At 34.3% G+C, this 21308-nt stretch overlaps 1 protein-coding gene across 7 annotated transcripts in view; it reads right to left on the reverse strand.

Annotated features, from left to right (window-relative positions):
• The window catches only part of HDAC9 (histone deacetylase 9), an 819260-nt gene that overhangs the window by 158920 nt on the left and 639032 nt on the right, over positions 1 to 21308 (reverse strand). For all 7 annotated transcript variants that reach the window (XM_074367374.1, XM_074367375.1, XM_074367376.1 and 4 more), the window contains 4 exons: positions 6544 to 6599; positions 6212 to 6299; positions 552 to 671; positions 143 to 240 (listed from right to left, as the gene is read on the reverse strand). In XM_074367374.1, coding sequence (XP_074223475.1) covers positions 143 to 240; positions 552 to 671; positions 6212 to 6299; positions 6544 to 6599 — 362 coding nt within the window. The remainder of the gene's footprint in view (positions 1 to 142; positions 241 to 551; positions 672 to 6211; positions 6300 to 6543; positions 6600 to 21308) is intronic.

Below are 21308 nucleotides of genomic sequence, written 5' to 3' on the forward strand. Positions count from 1 at the left end.
AAATACTTCCTAGAGCTTTGATAGAATGGCTCCTTTAGCCACTGTACCTTAGCTAGAAGTTTGCATTTCTCTTTTACATATGGTGTTGTTTCAGTGGACCTTTGTTTTCTAATTTGCCACTTTGAGAGAAAGAAGTACTAACCTGAATGCTTCAAGGTACTCAACATCTCCCATGGGGGGATCAAGGCCACCTGTCCAGGCAATATTTATATTGTATCCTTCTCCAAGGCCTGTTCCAACCTGGGAAGAGAAAAACCACACCACAGTGGGTAGAGGAGAGCACAGGGAAGAAGCAAGAAGAGAGGAAAACAAACACATGTAAGCTCTTGAAATAAACATCAAACAACATGTCAAATCAGCCCAACATTGCTTGACAACCAGTGCTCTGGGTTATGCACTTGTTCTGCACTGGTTCTTGGTCCCATGGGATAATTCAGTAATCTCGTGTAATTTAAAACACCAGCAAAGGACAAGAAAATTAGGGGTAATCATGCAATGCAATTACCTGAAAGATACAAATAAAAGTGGGGCTCTAAAGAAATAAACCGAACCTCATTTGGGGCTCCACTGCCAGGGAAAAAGTTCCCTTCATCATAGCGATGGAGTGAAATATACAGGATGCTGGGGTCAGCATAAAAGGCCTGCTGTGTACCATTTCCATGGTGAACATCCTACAGGGAAAAGAAAACAGATGACAAATACAGTCACATTTAACTCTGTGTGGAGACAACTTTCCTGATTTCTAGTTCCCTGTCTTTTCTATCCCACCCTCCTTCTCATTTTCTGTCTTCTATATCCCTCTCTCTTTTTGCTGTTCAGCTTGCTTCCATACCACCCCCTTTACTTCCTGAACTTTCAGGCAAATTACCCTTTAATGCACTCATTTTTTAAACTGGCTTCTAAAAATCAGGAAACCACAGCGAACATGCCCTGGAGACTCCAGATGAGCAGTCATTGAGAAAGCCCAGTCCTTTGGTACAATTAGATATTTATACACCGGCCCTTTGTACTCTTTGCTTCAGTGATGGAATCTCGCATCCTGTTTTATGGAGGAATTTTATGACTTATTAACTGCCAACAGTTCATAACCCCTCAGGCTTAATTAACTAGCCTCATTGGCCTCTGAAGAAAGACTAATGTTTAAACTACAAACTAGTATTTTGCAGAAGGATCTATGGCTTACAGAGCATTTTCGCAATTCTTGACAGAACACTAAACATACGTGTACGCATTGATTTGCCAAGTCCCACCATTAAGGTCAAAGGCTTTGCAACCAGCTGAGTAAATTGGCTCTCTTGAAGCGTTCAGTTCAGTTAGCAGTCCCTCAGCAGTTAGAGTGACTTCAAAAGAGATGCCAGATGCAAAAAGGACTTCATATTTTATTTTGGTAAAATTGTGACGGCAAGAGTTGAAGACACAGGAGCATGAGCTCTTTAGCTATTAAATCATTTGGGCCAAAGCAGAAAGATGGCATGGGGCTTTATGTTATCTTGTCCAATCTGCCTAATTTTAATATTATATTATGGCTCTCTTCCCAGCCTCCTTCCTCCTCCTTTTTTGTTCCCCACACCACTCCCTCTTCCCACAAAAAAAAAAAAAAGGCCTGTTTCATTAAAATGAATGAAAAAAATTCTTGATAATTTTGATAATGATCCCAAACTTCATAGTTCATTTTTCTAATTGTTTTATGACATAAACATGCTGGAATTGATAAAAAGATATGAGAAAAATAAAACTAATAGCATTTTTAAAAATGTCCTCACTAAAAGACCTGAAGTGTTAAGAATCTCAATTAATATGCTTCCTAAAAGGTTCTTAACAAAATAAATAAATGACTCTTAAAAGTGAATAACATATATTTGTATATAATATAATATTATTGCTACATGTATAACTTATATATGGTTTCAGGTTCTGTTATAAAAAAGCTTTGGTCACTTGTGACTATACACTTACATTGTACTTTATTTTGTATCAGTAAGAATCAAACTATATTCAACAATGAGTCCTACAATTTTTGAGTTGGGCACTGTATTAAATATCTTGCTTGGATTATTTAACCATTACATGATGTATATAATATTCTTCCTAATTGAAAAAGGTAAGTAAACTGAGACTTGGAGAGTTTCAGTAATTTTTGCAAAAGTGGGTGTTGAATCCACTTCTTACTCCAAAGGCCAAACTCAGAACCATTATATTGTTAACTTACACTTACATTCATTACACCTTTGATTCTCTTAGCAAACCTATGAAGTGAGACTGGTGGTCAGTATTGCTGCCTATTGAAGTTTATATAACTTGTCTCCACTTCAGCCTCCAGCCCAGAACTCCCTCACTAGACACCACCAAAATCTCCTTTTGGTGGGTTCTGAAAGCCTATTCTGAGTTTGCTAGTCACAGTGTAGACATACACCAATCCTCCCTCCCTTTAATATACTACATATATCCAAAATCAATTAAGGAATCATAAGATATTGGAGAAGATACCATCTTCCCAGAAACTTATTCTGTCTAAAGGCATACACATCAGGGAGAAAAATAACTTACTGAAAATACGTTAATTCCTGGATTTCTGAATGTTCAGATGAAAGGAAGAGAGAGCAAAACTACTTTCCTTTATGAGGACAAAAATGAAACAGTTTAACCCACAATGTCTTTTGAGCTTGATACTGGATACCCAGAGGATGGACAAACTAAATATTTTGAAAAACAACATCAATGGAATGTTTGCATTTCTACTACGCGACAGAATTTTTAGTCAGCATTGTAAGAAAAATTTTGCTGTGTGCCTAAATGCATTCACAGTTTGAAAACCAGAAAAAAACTACTTTAATGTTGCAAAGGTTTATTTAAGAAGGTAAAAAAAAAAGATAATTTGCTTTAGGTATAAAAGCATTGTTTCTTGAAAAATGTGCTGAGTGCAAATTTTTTGCATACATTTCAGAATAAGAAATATAGTCCTACCCACAGTACCATAAGGTTTCAACAGGCCTCATTCATTAAAATTCACAAATTGATTCTAAAATACATGGATAATTCTTGATTCCATATTTATATTCACAAAGTATTTAGAGATAAAGATAAGTCTAAATGTGCCTTTTGTTTTGGGCAACAACTTAGAACCTTGAGAATATTTTTTTCAGCTTTCTCTGAAAATATTCATACAAAGTACTTACTGCTCAAAATGAGGATTTTTTCCCCACAGCAACAAATATATACTAGGGCAATATAAGCAAATTATCTATTATATAGTAATGAAATGAACTTAATCATTAATGACCTTAAAATAGATCATATATCTAAGATTTGTTGGAAATGCTGAAAAATCATTTCAACATTTTACTGATTAAAGATATACTGTGAAAATGTATTCTATACCAGGATTACAATGTTAAAATAGCTTTGAATAGATTATATATTCTACCAATTAATGTTATCACTTACAATTATTTAGTATTGCCAATTGTGACAATTCTTGGTCAGGTCTGGTGCTTGGCCAAAAATGGAATTGCCTAAAATCTAAAGACCCTTGAAGTGTCTTCTAATGAAAATAGCCTAAAACATTATTTTCCACTGAAAGCCACATTACATTAAAGTTACCGGAGTCCTGTAGACAAATCCCACTTGTAGGACAGGTTCATGCCCTGAACACAACAGCCAATGTCTTGTAGGCTGAAAAGCAGGTGCACCTGCTCCCTTTTCTCACCAATCTGGATGTCTTTGGAATTTTCCCCAGAAAGAGAACTGGAATGAATAACCTCCACAGACAGGTCAACTAGAATCACTGCTTCCTAAAATACTCAACGCTTCTGAATTTGGCTGTGGTCTCAAATAGGAGGTGAATTAAAGCTCTGGCTCTCTCCTCACTGGGCATAAAAAATGCTGAACCTAGCTGCTGGACAATGGAGTAGCTTCGTCCTCTGTTGGCCCAGGCATTGGATGAGCTAATTCATACCAATTAGCTAAAGTTAGTGACTTTGGATATGCAGAAATAAAGTTCTTTTGCCACTGAAGAACCTTTACTTCTCTTCTGCTAACCTGCAGAACAGATCTGTCAGCCAGGGAGAACGGGTATCTCAGTGCCACGTGGCACTTTAAAACTTCCTTCTAGGCAGCTGGAAGAAACGGGAATTTCCTCAAAGTATCCCTGCAGCTGCAGAATTTGGAAGACTTTAAAGTAAGAATATGCGTGCTGGTGGTGATCTCAGAGGCAACCCTTTGGACAGAACTTTGTATGTTTAGAGAATATGAAACAAAAACTTCTCTTCTACTACAGCCTACTGGGAAATCAGTATCCTTTATGTTGGATAATGGAGCAAATTCGTAATCAAAGGCCAGTAAGCTTACAGGACACTCCTCAGAGCTACCAAGCAACTTATTTTATAAATCATACCAATTATCTCCAGCAATCTTTTATTCTTGTATTAATGTACAAAAACAAAATTTTACACACAAATCCTCTGGGTACAAAATATCCATCACAAGTATGGCATTTTAGCTTTCAAGTCTATTCAATTAATCACGTTAGACTTTGGATGTCACAAATGTGCTTTTAAAGAGACTTCTAACAGTATCTTCATAATACCATAAAATGGTAGCAGAGTCGATTCCTCAGAAAGTAATACTACAAGATTCTTAAGGACAGGATGACAGTTTACCAATCTCCTTCCTGCATAATTTTGACAAATTCAGAAAGTATAGAAAAATTTTCCCCCAATCCTTGGCCTTCATCTGGTATGCTTTCTTCAAATTTTTGCCTTATCTTTCTAGCAGAATTTAGAGTTCTAGAAGCAAATCATTTTTTAAATTTACTATCTTATAAATCAGGCAAAACAATAATTATTAATTACTTAAAATGTCATTTTATATGTTCATGGGAAAATAGGTACTGATGTCCTCGTTTTTGTAAAATTTTAAGACCTTGCTGCTGTAGTATATCTAGGCCTTCAACACATCTCTTTAATGGTGAACTATGACCTACAATGAAACTTAAGCGTGTTTGGAAAATATGTGGAAAGCTGGGTTTCAATACTCTCGGCACCAAAGTACTTGCAGGAAGGCCGTGATACAGTATGTGGAAAACAGCATTTCCTACCAAACACTAGAAGTGGCTATCAGTCTTTTTTATTCCTTTTATCTTCATTTTACCTTGACTAAGTATTTCTTCACATGGCTTTGTTTGTGCTCTCTCAACCCTTCGGTGTGTCTGCTTAACTGCATTGGAGGGCCGGACGGTGAGGCCACGACTTCCCAATAAGATTTAATTATGAGTGCAGATATGAACAAGATTTAGACTATTAAGCCCTGCACTTCAAAAAAACTTTTAACATATTTTGCCTTTAAATCTTTTATCACCTGCAAAAATTAATTAAGTGCAGATGTAGCAGGTTCGCTTTGGATGCCAGGGTTCATTTCCTGTCTATGCTTTGTCAGACAACCTATTACACCTCCTCGTGAACTGGAGGCAAACTGAAAACGGGGCTCATAAATCACCAGTCAGCTCTCTTTCGCCCTTTCCTGGGTTGGTCCTTTTGTATGGGGCAGATCTCCAGCTCATTATTCACGAATATACTATAGACAACATGCCAAGTGTCATCTGCATTTAAACAAACCATTTGTTAAGCAAATTATAAGTCTATTGTGTAAGAATGCATCATGTTAAAACGTAAGACTAATCTAATGCCTCTGACTTTTAATCATTCAGGGATCTGCCGGGAGTCATCCCAAACTGGCATGCATGATCTGAGATCTTTTCAGAAAGAATGACATGCTGATTTGTTTTAATAATACCACTGTTGCACAACAAGCAACATGATTGCTAACTAGGGGAAGTGGCCAATTGGTTACCAAAGCAACAGCATTCTTTCCAGCACATCTGACTATTTAAAGTCTATATTCTGTAGGGAAAAGTAAATTCAGGTTCTGTTGGGTTATTTTAACTGTGGAAGTATCAATTCATTTAAGGATCATAAAAGTTGCCCTGATCTGCGCCTTCTTCTCATTAAATTGCAGTTAACACCATGAAAGTGAAATGTGAATGTTTATGGTTTCAGAACTGCAATCCTGAATTTAATGAGTTTCCACATTCAAAGGAAACACACCCTTTAGTTGTTTGCAAGTGCTAAAAGCAAGGCAACCTAACAGAGAAATACAAATTCACTCCCTTTTATCTAGAGTCACTGAAAATGCAGCTCTGGCCAGGAATACATACCAGATCTACAATCAATATCTTGCTTATATTTAGTTGGTCTCTCAAGTATTTGGCGGTAATTGCAACTGAATTAAAAAAGCAGAACCCCCTGCGGAATAGAGAAGAACAGAGAAATAAGAAAGCAAATCAGCCAGGAAAACCATTATAAATAACGTTCAGAGCATTTTTTAAAATGCTATATGATCTCTGAAGCCATAAATCTGCTTCTGGGAGTACCTCGCAAGATTTTTCAGTCCATCTGCTAACAATTAGAGGCTTCAGAGACATGCACGGGGCAGGTGACTGCCAGGAACCGTGGCACTTGGAGATGGGCAACAGTCCCTGGTACTTACATGGCTGTGGATTCTTCAGCATGATGCCCTGGGGGCCTCACAACAGCAAACCCATTCTGTAAGAACAAGACAGATTTTCGGTGATCAGATATGAGAGGACTGCTTGGATCTCCATGTACTATAGAGCATTAGGCATACACAGAAAGACTGAAATCTGTAAGAGGCTTCAGAGCTTGTTTTCTTGCCCCCATTACCATTTCACAGAATAAATAGATCACATTTTCTCAGATTCTGTCTCAAAAAGAAGGTTCTCACAGAGCCAGGGAAAGAACAGGGATTTGGGAGTTGTACCTAGCTGGCAAACGTGCATATCAGCTGTTACACTAACATGATTCATTTTTAAGAACAACTTCGTATTTTTTTGACACCAGTATCTTAGACAAGGAGAACAAATTCACTCTTGGTGAGGGTTTGGGTCAAAGTACGAAAAGACCAGGGAAGATCCAAAGTGAAAATTCTTTAGCTGGATTCCCTCAATGATTATTTCCACTCCAGTGTCAGCAAATGATAAATTCACACTCACACACTCACATACACACAAAAGAAACCCCTGAAAGGTGAAAAAGAGAACATGAAAAGCCCATATTCCTTCCAGTCTATAAATTTAGCTTGGATGACTTCCAAGACTTGCAACTTTATTGGATTCCCTAAGTCAGTTTCTAGCCCACGTTCTGGAATTTTATAAAGAATTCCAGGGCTGAGTAGCAATCAGATCTATCCATGATCAAGGAATGCCTTAACCTCTAGATTAGTTGGAATGCATCACGGAAAGCTGAAGTAACTCCAGCATGAAGGCAGGGAACTATAAATCCTTGCAAAGCCAGCATACTCAAAGAGTTGGGTTGCTTGACATGAGAAAAGAAATCATTTATCAGATGGTTCACACCACCTTTCACTTAACTATGATTCAAGTAACATGCTCACGACAGGATGTTTCTTTAATATATAATCCTAAAACTTCAGAAATAATTTTAGTATACCCCAGAGATATTTTTTCCCCAAATCTTACTATAAGCATAAAGATATTATCAAGGAAAATAATCTATTCCCAAGGGCTTTAAATATATTCTAGAACATTATGGTAATTAACACACTGAGTTAATTTGCTATATATTTTGATGAGTACAAACATAATAATAATAATCTCAGAAGCAAATTACAAGTCAGTCACGGTGGGGAGGGTATACCTCAAGTGGTAGAGCACATGCTTAGCATGCATGAGGTCCTGGGTTCAATCCCCAGAATCTCCTCTAAAAACAAATAAATAAACATGATTACCTCTCCTTACCACCAAAAAAAAAAGGCCAGATTGTTAAGGTCCTTGAATGGCAAACCAACTGGTTCAGTAAAAAATGTACTAAAAAAAAAAGTCAGTCACACAATACCAATTACAAATCTAAAAATGATGACAAACATATTCCTTATCCTTGTTCTTAAGCAACTTACTATCTCTCTGGCAACAAAAGATTAATAAAAAAGAAACTATGAATGAACACCACAAGATAGTAGTGTAATTTTAAGAGTGTAGAATGAGAATCTAGAGTGTTATAGGACTTCTGAGAATGAAGAATTCTGTCAAGATTAGACATGTGCAATGTATTTTACTGGGAAAACAGTAGTTAAGGTGAAAATAACAACAAATATAATACAAGGCAATATAATCAGCACGTAACTAATTTTTACAATTTGATTAACAATACTAATGATCTTTTGTAATTCAATTTAAAATACTATGTTTTCTATGTAAAGGGCATGATTAGACAATATAAAGAATAAAACATCCAGTGACCAATAATTATAAGAAAAAATATTCAACTTAATTAGTAATTAAATAAAAGATGAAAATCCCAATGGGAAGACATTTTTCCATTTAGGAAATTAAAAACTTTAAAAATACTCCATGCTGACAATGGAGTGGTGCCTATATACTCATAAATGCTGCTTGCAGGAGGATACTTTATTATAGTCTTTCTGGAAAATAATCTGCCTCTGTACATTTAGAGGCTTTATAAAACATTTACCTTTTGAATTAGTAATCTACATAAAGGATTCTTGACCAAAAGGTATTACTAACTGTGTAGACAAGTATTTATGTAAAAGATAATGTTTTATTTACAATAGGAAAAATGAGAATTATCTAAGTTGACTATTAGGAGAATGGCTAAATGAAAGATGGTACATCTTTACCATAGAATATTAAACAGCCATTAAAATTTTGTTATAAATATTTAGTAGAAATAGATTAGACATTTTAGCAATAGTAGGAAAGACTTATCAATTTTAGAAGTGTTAATGTTAAAAATAATACATACAGCATATCTGAGCGGGTTGTTTTTAATTTATAATTTCATGTATCTTCCAAATAATTCTACAACAAATATCAGTAATTTCAGAGTGAAAAAATATTATAAAACAAGGAGAAAGTTGAGAGGTAGGTTTTAAAGGTCTTACAGGGAGAGTTGTGTTCACAAAGATGAAAAAGGATTTAAATGGTATTCTGGATGGGGGAAAAACATGAACAATGGCTCAGGAAAAAGGATTTTAGAAAGTATTACATACAGAAAATCAATCTGAATTCAGTTCATGTTAAGAAACAAAATGGAAGTGAAACTGCACAGGTAACTAGCTAGGTTACAGAAAACAAAAAGCCAAACAGAATTTAATTCCATCTTCCTCTTTTCTCTTACAGCCAAATTCCTTGTACAAAGGGTCTGCCTTTCCCTTTATAGTTTTCTTCAGTAACATCCACCATTCTATTAAACTGCTTCTGAAACTGTTTGAATTGGGCTTGAAAATTATCTTCTTGCCAATAACAAATCTTTTCTTAGTCATAATGATCCACTCAGACTTTCCAGTGTGTTCTCAGAAGCGGTAAACTCTTTTCTGAGGGCACCCCTTTCCTTAGTTGAAACCTGCTTCTCCCGCAGCCTGCTCAGGTGGCAGCTGTTCCCCTTCTCACACCTCACAAACCTGCCTGCAAGCAGATCGAGCTAGTATTTTCCTCTCTCATGGCTGCTTTGAGAGCATGAAGCCTACTGCACCTGCCCCCCACAACACTCTCATATGAAAAATGGATTAGATCACCCTGAAAGAAAGAAGATAGAACAAGTAAGATGACTGAGGCTGAGTCCTGTGGCAGTCCCATTCCCTTTGCCTCCTGTTACACTAGAAAAGCTGTACTCCTTCCTAGAATCCATCTCACCACCTGCAGTTAGGATATCTCCTCCTACTTTTCCACTATCATTTGTTTTTCTTACTAACATATTAAATTCATATTAAAATTCCCAATTATATACATTTCATCGAGGTTTAAACAGGATCAACTTTCTGCTGAACTGAAAATAAAATAATATATATATCTTAACTAAGATAATACAAATATATTCATATTCACGCATACACATGTAAATGTTTATCTCCATCTTAATCCCATTGATCCTTCCAACGGCCACACTTCTTTTCCTTCCCTTTTAACAGCTAAAAATCTTGAAAAGGTGGTCTATCATGCCTTCTCTTTTTTTCTTTTCATCACCTCTGCCTCAGTCACCTATCTCTAATTTATTCTCCATCTCCATCAGTTCACTAAACAAGCTTTTGCTAAGGTTATCAATAGCCTCACATCACTAAATCCAATGAGATTTTTAAGCTCTCAACCTACTTGGCCCCTCATTAGCTTTCAGCATTACTGGCTACATCTTCCTTTTTAAAACACTCTCTTCCCTTGGCTTCTGTGACTTCATACTCTCCTGGTTTCCTTATTTTACTTTCCACTTCCTAATCATCTTCCTTAAGGCTCATCACCCTCAGTCTGCTTATTAAACATTGAGGTCACTCCAGGCCCAGTCTTAGACTTCTCTCTGCTTTCCATACTCACTTCTTACGCAACGCCACAACTCTCATGGAATTCAATTACCACCCATCATAACATACTTGGCAGATTTCTATTTCCAGAATGAAAAATGCTCTGAACACCAGACCAAAATACCAGCCCACTTACCTGATATTTTTCTCCCAAGGTTACTTCAAATTCAACATACCCAAGATCAAACTCCTAAGCTTCTCCCAGCCTTCTCTAACTTACCAATGATATCGTGATTCATCCAGTGGCTCAAGTAAGGGACCGATGAATTATCCTTTAATGGGGCTCCCTCTCCCTATCATTCCTCCATCTCATTTTATTATTTAATTCATGACTAATTCCTGTTGATTTTGCTTTTAAATAGCACTCAAATCTATGTACTATCCGTTTCTTGAATATTTCGCCTTTTGAATTTCTGCCTTTCTCTCCATCCATCACTCATCTGGTAATTTCTTAGCAATTTCAATAACCAAATAGACAAACCATTCAGTAGCCTGATTTCTCAGTTATCTGACTCCTTGCCTTCAATAAATCTGTTTTCTGTTTACAGCCATACTCCTAGACCCTGCCATTACAAATAACTAAGGAAATCTCAATGTCAAATATCCTACTTTCTTACCCTCCTATTTTCCAAATGATGCCTCAACTGCACTGGGATGTCCAATCCTTTGACCTTAACTTTTGCTGTCCATCATTCATCTTTACCACCATGTTTACTTCTCTCCTAATCTGGGTTAGACTTCAGAGTCCATCATTATATTCACTTCCTTGCATATACTTTCAGACAATTTGTTCTTTATTTTATTCTTTATAAAAGCATAACTGCATGCAGAGTACAGAAAATGTATGCGATATTTATAAACTGACAGGAAATGAGAAAATTGTGTTTATTTGTTAGAAGTAGTTGATCAAACATTATATTTTTATTTAATATTTTAAATGTAACTCTATTTGGGGAAGCTATAAGAACAAAATCAAAGAAATCTGTCCTGCTGAGAAAAATGTTTTATGTATAACATAACTGCTTACTACTCAAAGACTAATAGAGCATGTCAGACCAGTTGATTGGGATTCTATTTTTAAAATTTCTCTTTTAGTGCATTATTAACTTAGAGCTCAGTAATTACCTCCCAATGTCTAAGTATTACCACTAAAGTATTTCTAAATGTACTAAAGTATCAATCCTCAGTGAAATAATACATATCAAAACCAAGAACTGCATGGAAAAACTCTACAGCATGTATTTCCAAATAAAGATGTGATGGTTGAATTATTACTTCCAATACATTTGCTGAATTGGAAATTCATATGCAATGACTTATGTGCTTGAAATATTTCACTGGAAGCCAGAATCCCAGTTACCCTAGATTCATATTAATGCATTATCAATTTTGAAAATGACTTTAAGAAACACTTCTTAAAATCAATCTATACATAGGTTGATTTTTCTAAAGAAAACTTGAGATATTTTAATCTACTTTGATACTCAATAATAACTATAATTATCAAATATACCAGTGCATAAGCTATTCGGCTGTAGTAAAAAGAAGTGCTGAAAGCAGTTAGAACCTGCAATTTACATGACTATACTAAGATAGCATAATTTATCTCCCAACGAATCAATTTGCTTATAAGTGCCCTTTCTAACATCTCAATAAATACATTTGCCAAGTGTACAAGTCTTTTACTTGATGCTAGACTGAAAGAGTAATAAAATCTAGCATGCATTAGTTGGTTTTACATATTTACAAAAATTATGTATAGTAATAAACTTCTGGTTCTTTATACTAAGTTGCACAAAGATCAGGAAATCAGAAACATGGTATAGATATAATTCTTTTAAAAGATTTAATTGGAGAGAAGATCCTAATGTTCCTCTTTCATATCAAAATTTTGCTTCCGAAAATCATTATTTGAAGTAATTATGTTGTCTGTTGTATCTGTTCGGGTGTTTTGTTGTTGTTGCGGTTGTTCTTTTGTTTGTTTTAGTGGGCAGAGGTGGGTAATGATAACCTGTTGTAACAGGATTTAAGATATAAACAATACTGCTCATCTTGCTATAGTAAGTACTTCATTTATAAGGACTTCCCCTGTCACCCTCAGTCAGAAAGAGTTGAATAAGGCCAAAATGTCCATCAGAATTCTCTAGCATCTTGTGGGCCACCTATGATGGTTCATTTGAACTTGACTAAACTCTGCTTCCCCATCCAAATGGTGCTGGTACACTCAATATTGTGTTAGGAGAGTCCATTCATTTGGCTAAAAAACCTGAAAACTGCTCGATGGCAACTGTTTGTAGTGTCCTTGCTGACAGCACTGAATGTTAAAATTCTAGGTTAAGGCCATACATTAAAGTTGAATTAATACTACCCTCTTCTATCACTCTCTGGTAATGGATTTAGATGATCAGAAACCAACTCAGGGGCAGAGAAAGAAAAAGTAGATAATCACTGTCCTGCTTTGGTTTTCCCCCTTCTGTTTACCTTATCGGAGCTTATGCATCAACTGGCTCAGGCAGTTGATGCATAAGCTCAGGCACAGCTGTGTTATTAATGAACTGTTAACTAACCTGTAATCTGGAGCTGAATGACATGGATATGACACAGCTCACCATTTGTTTAACATGCCTTATACCAGTTTCCATTCAAAGCTGCTATTGAAAAGCAAATGCAGATCTTTGGTGTATTCCGAGGTCTTTTTCTTCAGCTACACTAATATCTGCAACAAAACAGTTCCACATGATTTATAGTGTGGTAATAATAATTAAAGTGGAATATGCCTCTTCCCAGCTTTAAGCTCTTGAAGTAAAATCTTATTTAGAAGTAAAAAGAAATGCATTATGCCTATTAAATGTCATAAATAATTGGTTTGCCCTACTCTGTCAGTCTTTATCAGAAAGAGAGAGGGGATCAAATTATATCATCTTAGGGATGTAGTACTAACAAATGCTAGACCTTATTCACTTGTGTTCAATTTCACAAGTCTCTAATAAGCACAGTGCAATCTCTTTATTGTTAATTCTATATATAAAAATAGAAAATCTAGTTTTGTGATTATTTTTGAAAAGAAGGAATTTACCAGGACTATGAAGATAAAATACTGTTTTGAAGAATATCTGAACACTTGGTCAATGGGTACCCCCTAAGAATATATGAGCCAATTGTAAAATCTGACATTCAAATTAGTAAATCATTTTGGGTTGCCTTTAACTGGACACATATCTTGGAATACACTAATACAGCCCTTAAAACCAGTTAACTTCAGCCTCAAAAAAGACTTTCTAAAAAGACAGCTTGCTTTAAAATCAATGCTATTAGTTCTACAGCCTCTGAGGGAAGGAAGTTTCACAAAGAAAGTTTGTCTCTCACATACTAGAATCTGGGAGGTTAAAGGAGGTAGGGAGATTTGCCAAGAAAACAATAAGGGACATATGGGAATACCATTTCATTTCTTTGAGTGAACTCAAGGGAGCCAGGAAAACAGGAGCCCAACATTAGCAGTTTAACTGAATGGTGGACCCCAAAGCATATGCACAGCTGCCAGCCTTGTTCCCCGAAGAATCCAGATGAAGAAGCTTGATGACAGCACTGGAAAACAGTTCTTAGGAAGCCTGGCATCTGTGGCCCATAATGCCTACAGCCTGAGCCTGGCAAGGATGTGGCCATAGACAGGAGTAAACACATTCATGAAAAACCAGTCTCCTGGTGGAAAGGAGACAGGGCATTTGATGGTGCTTATATTACACATAATTTAAGTTGAGCCCTGTATGAAAATAATAACAATGGATCCACTATGAAGAAGTTTTTTCTGAGGGGTGGGAATCATCAGGATGTGGGTCTTGGTAAGGCAATAATAACCTACTGAAAGCAATTTGTTTCGTTTATCAATCAGTGGTTTGAGTTGATACAAGGCCCAACAATTCAATTCCTGAACTTTTTGAAACATGACTGGTTTTTGGACCACAGTGACTGAAAAAAAAAAAAATCAGGTATTTTTCATCATATAAAATAAAGCCTCAGTATGAAAAATTTCTGGGGGAAAAAAAGCATCAGGCAAAAGAATTTTTGTTTTTGTTTTAAGAACCAGAAAAAAAAAACGCTAAGACAGATGATCACAGCATTCTAGGAAGATAAAAGTGCAAAATGACAGTATGACATTATAACAGCAACTCAAGTAGTATGATATTATAGTAATAGTAAGATAACAGTAATGACCAAGACCTGAGTAAAGATAATACTGGAGGAAGAAGATTTTATCAACAAATGCCCCAAGATAGCATCACTTTTGTCATTACACTCACACCTTACTACAGCAGATTCACATTCAACCAACAGTGAATCTAATATTCTTGGTATCTTTCAGTGTATACATACAATTATATAACATGAAGTTTCAAAAATTTTACAGTAGCAATGTATATTTTATAACTATTATTAAAATGTCTGGGTTCTTTAGATAGATGATTTTTAACTTTGGCCACATTCTTCTTCTTCTAATTGTAAGATTTCTTCTTGTATTAAACCCTAATTTTCCATGGCAAGGGGGGAAGGCATAGTTCAGTGGTAAAGTGCATGCCTAGCATGCATGAGGTCATGGGTTCAATCCCTAGTACCTTCAGTAAAAAGTAAGTAAGTAAATCCATGGCTATATACTGGAACAAGAAGAGCTTCCAACAATTAAACCAGATGACTCAGTCAAAACTAGGCAATCAAACCAAAATTTCTACCAAAGAAATTAACTTATATAGCATTATGTACATAATAGCACCATGTAGAAACAACACCAATTCAACTGACTAGAAGTTTCATTCTGTAAGTTCATATGTGTGTGTGTGTGTATGAAATTTACTACCATATAACATTACAAAGGTGTAAAATACTCATGTTCTCCAAGTATGTATGATATGTGTGATTTGGACAGTGGTATCAAAAAGTCAGACAGTCTTTTGCAGAGACTGAAACAAAAAAGCAAGGAAACATCTGCATTATACATAAACCAGCAGGTATCAAATTTAATACTATCAAAGATACAAAACAAACATAAATTAGTTGGAACATTTTTTCCACTATACATTATTTGCTCTATACGTGAAATACTGAGGTGAAAATATAGCTGTAGAAAACCTTGCAAATAAATGCTAAATTTGAGACTGGAATTTATTTCAGGAAGCATTCTTTCCCATTCAAGTTATTTTAAAAATACTATCAGGACTTTGACTAAAAGTACAAAGTAGATGTCAGAGACTGAAAAGATTTCACCAAGTTTTAGAGTGGAGAGAGATACAGACAGAATCTGAAGGAATAGGTAGCAATTTTTAGTCAATATGAGCTAAATCACATACAAGCAATAAAATTTGGACAGTCCAAAGTCAAGAACCAGATAGAGAGACTGGAAATAGGCAGATCCAATTACCATGTAGCAGGCAATTGAAACTATAAAGTAGAAACTGAAATATTAGCCATAAGAAAAAAAGATGGGCAGAATAAAAGTCTAGAAAGCAGATTGTGCAGTGGGAACAGCACAGGCAGGCCACCAGGCAACAGGTCTTGGTTCATGAGTAAAGAATATGAGTAATAGGCTGTCTCACCTTTTACTTAATCCAAGAGCTTTTAAGTATTTGTATGTTAGTCATTATCTAGAGGTGTAAATAAGTCCATGAATTGGCTAATTTAAGACTTAATTTTCAGAAAAAGCTGGAGCATTCAGTAAAACAAGAGGTGAGGGGGTCAAGAACAAGGCAGATTTCCACAGGAATAAACATATAACTGTCAAGGTTTCTCCTTTTCTCTGATGTTTAGACATCCATTCACAGTAGATGTGCAGAGAGTATATTAGTAACATATTTGTCCTTTCCTTTATTAACGTTGAAAAATCAACATTGGAGAAATAAGTCAAGTGACCTCATCCTAATCATTGACATGTTCCTTATCAATGCGAGAGATAAAATTTAAAACAGGAGAGAACTTCAACTTTCTCTCAAAAATACATTTGTTTTGGAGATCCACATCTGATTAGAAAAAAGAGGGATGTGCAGAACTTCAGTCCTCCAAAAGTAAAATAAATCACTTAATAACCAAAAAAAAAAAAAAAAGCTTTTCTTTAAATCATTGAAGAGCTTTGAATACAAAGAAACTTTAATTACCAATCCAGAGAAACAAGCTCTTTGTTTTAACACTAGATTTGACTATGACTGGATTTTAAACACAATGCCTAGCATATAATCAAATATTACAAGACATGCAAAGAAGCAAAATAACAAGACCCACAATCAAGTAAAAAAAAAAAAAAAAGGTAACAGAAATATACTCACAAGTGACTCATATTAGAATTACCAGAAAAGGATTTTTAAATTAACTATGATAGATATGTTAAGAATTTACGGGAAAAGATAGTGAAGAGAGACATAAAGATGAAGAGGAGAATTTCAAAAGAGATCTGGAAGCTGTGAAAAAGAACTAAATGGGAAATGAAAAAGTATTTGGATGGGATTAATGGCAGCTTGGACAAAACAGAAGACAAGGACAATGAACTTAAAAACAGGTCAAGAGAAATTATCCAAATAGAAGTACAGAGAAGAAAATAAGACAATGGAGAGAACTTTAATATCCAGTGGGACAGTGTGAAGTGATCAAGTAAACATATAATAGGGCTCTAAAAAATAGAAGATACAGAGAACGTAATAGAATATAGTATTTTAAGAAATAACAAAGTTCTTCAAATTTTATCAAAAACAGCAAGCCACTAATACAAGAAGATCAGTGAACTACACCCAGAATAAAAACAGGGAAAACTATATTTAATCACAAAACTACTAAAAAAAAAAAAAAAAAAAGGTAAATAAAGACAGAAAGAAAAAAGATGCATTGCATCATTAAATTACAGAAGTAAGTGATAAGAATGACAACTGATTTCTCACCATCAAAAAAAAAGGGGGAAAAAGATAATACAGGAAGGATATTTTTTTAAAGTGTGAAATAACTGTCAACAATGAATTTTATATGAAATGATAGTCATTCAAAGACTAAATGAAAAGAAAAACATTTTCTTATAAACAAAAGATGAGAGAATTTGTTGCCAGCAGAACTGCAATACAAAGAATGCTGAAGGAAATTCTTCAGCCTGAAAGGAAATGATACCAGATGGAAGTCTGGATTTGCCCAAATGAATACAGAACACCAGAAATATTAAAAGAGTGAGCAAATATAAAAGACATTTTATAAATTACATTATACATGTATACACATATTTTTCTGTCTCATACACACACATGCATAAACACTTTAAATTTGTTAAAAAAAACTTTCAACTATTAAAGCAAAATTGATAATTTATTATGGAGATCTCTAAAATATGTAAAAGTAAAATATATGATAAAATAATAGAGAGGTTAGGAGATCATAAGAGAATTACACTGTTATAAGTCCCAATAAATGCAAAATGATTCAAGTCATACAAAGTATATTTTCTGACTCCAGTAGAATAAAATTAGAGTAGAGAAAGATAACTGGAAAAATCCCCAAATAGTCAGACACTAAGTAACACACTTCCAAATAACTCACGTGTGAAAGAAGTAGTCAAATGGGAAATTTTGAACATAATGAAAATGAAACACAACATGCCAAAATTTATAGAAGGCAGTGAAAGTAGTATTTAGAAATTTAAATAGCTAATAATACTGTATAATAGTTTGAATATTAGAGAGCTGCTTAGAAAGTACACTTCAAGTGCTCTTGCCATAAAGAGAGAAAAAAACCAAAAATGAGTATCTTAATTAGCTTTAACTGTATTGACTGTAATAATCATTTCAGTCTGTATATGTATATCAAATTATCATGTTGTATACTTAAATATATACAATTTTTATTACAATAAAAATAATAAGAAAGATGTTTATAGCACTAAATGCCTATACTGGGAAAGAAGAAAATTCTCAAGTCTGTGACCTCAGCTTCTACCTTAAAAAACTAGAAAAAGAAGAGCAAATGAAACCCCATGAAAGTAGAAAAAGGGAAATAATAAAGGTCAAATCAGTGAAACAAAATGGAAAAAAAAAGACTATGAATGAAATGAAAGGCTGGTTCTTTGAGAAACATCAATAAAATTGATAAATTTCTAGCAATGCTGATCAGAAAAAAAAAAAAAGAAGATGCAGATTACCATGCTCAGGAATGAGGTGAAGAAGTAAAGATTCTATAGATAAAATGATAATTACATTGAAGAATGGCTTGTCATTTTCTTATAACGTTACACATACTCCTAACCTATAGCAATTACCTCTCTGCTAGGCATTTAACAATAAGAAGTAAAGATATATATCCAAAAACCAGCTTTGAAAAATCTCTTCATTGCAGTGGTGTTCATAATCCAAAACTAGAATGAATCAACAAACTGCACAATATTCATAAATAGAATACCACTCATTAATCATCAGAGAAATGCAAATTAAAACCATTATGAGATATCACTTCACCTGTCAGAGTGGTTATCATCAAAAGAACTCAAATTAAAAATGTTGTCAAGGATGCAGGGAAAAGGCAACTCTCATACATGGGTGGTGGGAAAGTAAATTGATGCAGCTACTATGGAAAAAACATGGAGGTTTCTCAAAAACCTAAAAATAGAAACACTATATGATCCAGCAATTCCACCCCTGGGTATTTATCTGAAAAAATGAAAACACTGAATTGAAAAGATACAAGCACTTCAATATTTATAGCAGCATAATTTACAATTGCCAAGATATGGAAGCAAACTAAGTTGTCTATGAATAGATAAAGATGATGTGGTATACATATACAATGGAATATTACTCTGCCATAAAAAGAACGAAATTTTGCCATTTTCCACAACAGGGATGGATGTGGAGGGTATTATGCTAAGCAAATTAAGTAAGACAGATACTGTTTGTTTTCACTCATATGTGAAATCTAAAAAATACAACAAACCAGTAAATATAACAAAAAAGATGCAGACTCACAGATAGAGACAACAAACTAGTGGTTACCAGTGGGGAGAGAGAACAGGAGATGGGCAAGATAGGAGTAGGGGATTAAGAGGTACAAGTTACTATGTATAAAATAAAGAAGCTACAAGAATATATAGTACAATATGAGGAATACAATCAGTATTTTATAATAACTATAAATGGAATATAAACTTTAAAAATTGTGAATCACTATGTTGTACACCTGAAACTTAATATACTATACATCAACTATACCTCAATAAAAATATTAATTTAAAATTTGGCATCATGAGTACCTTTTAATGAGATAAGGCATCAACTGACAAATTGTGAGTTAACAGCTCCTGCCATTTAAAATTATCATTTGTTTTTTTTAAAGTGTAGAAATTTTAATTTTCAAACTAAGGGGAAATAATAATATCTGTATTATAAAGAAAATAAACAAAAATTTTAAATAAAAAACAGAATGCTACTCAGCAACAAAAGTTAATAAGCTAAATGATACTTGCAATAGAATGGAGGTATCTCAAAAAACATTATATGAACTGAAAGAAGTCACACAGCAATTCTGCATTCTATCTACCACTACATATATAAAGTTCCATAATAGGAAAAATTTCATGACTATCAGAAAAAATAGATCAGTGTTTGCCTGTGCTGGAGAGTGACAACCGACAGGCATGAGTGAACTTTCTGGGGTGATTTAAGTATCAGCTAACTCGTGGTAGTAGCCATGTACAGACATCTGTCAAAAGACATCATACCGTTGAAAATCTGTATGTTTTATTCAATGTATGCTATACCTTGATTAAAAAATAAATTACATTACCTATTTTTGAAAAATCTCAAGTGATTACTAAATTTTTTACAGCCATATACAGTGAGGATATTAAAGGACTATACTTTGAATTTTTAGTAACTGTTTGTGGTAGGCAGAAGTCCCCTCAAAGACATGTTGGTGCAAATGGCAAAATTTCACTCTATGGCTGAGAAATATTTCATTGTGTATATATACCACATCTCCTCTATACATTCATTAGTTGATGGACACTTAGGTTGCTTCCATATCTTGGCAATTGTAAATAATGCTACTATAAACACTGAGATGCACGTATCTTTCTGAAATAGTGTTTTTGGGTTTTTTTGGATATATACCCAGGGGATAGAATTGCTGGATCCTATGGTAGTTCTGTTTATTTTTTGAGAAACCTCTATGCTGTTTTCCATGGTGGCAGCTCCAATTTACCAATTTACATTTCCACCAACAGTGTACAAGGGTTCTCTTTTTCTACATCTTCATGAACATTTATTATTTGTTGTCATTCTGACAGATACGAGGTGATATCTCTTTGTGGCTTTTTAAAAAAAAAATTTTTTTTAAAGTGACAAAGCAAGTAATTTAATATACATTTGAACTTTACCATACACATGTAAAGCAATCTAAAGTTTAACATACTTGGGTTTTTTTTTGTTTTGTTTTTTTATTTTAAAATCATTTTTTAAACTTTTTTTTAATTGAGTTATAGTCATTTTACAATGTTGTGTCAAATTCCAGGGTAGAGCACAATTTTTCAGTTATACATGAACATACATATACTCACTGTCACATTTTTTTTCGCTGTAAGCTTTAATTTGTGTTTCCCTGATGATTTGTGATGTTGAGCATCTTTTCATGTAACATTTGCAAACATTTAAAAACATGAAAATGCCAAATAAAAACAAGAGTAGATAGCATTGGAAATTCTTACGTGTTGCTGGTGAGGTATGAAATCGGAACAATGACTTAGGTATTTGTTCTCTATATGTTGTCTTTTTTTGTTCCCATTACACTGCCTTCTTTTGTTAAACAGATATTCTCTAGTGTACCATTTAAATTTCCTTGTCATTTCTTTCAATACATTTTTGAGTTTTTTTTTTTAACCTTTGCCTAGTAGATTATAA

Source organism: Camelus bactrianus, chromosome 7 (assembly GCF_048773025.1).
Source record: "Camelus bactrianus isolate YW-2024 breed Bactrian camel chromosome 7, ASM4877302v1, whole genome shotgun sequence".
NCBI lineage: Eukaryota > Metazoa > Chordata > Mammalia > Artiodactyla > Camelidae > Camelus > Camelus bactrianus.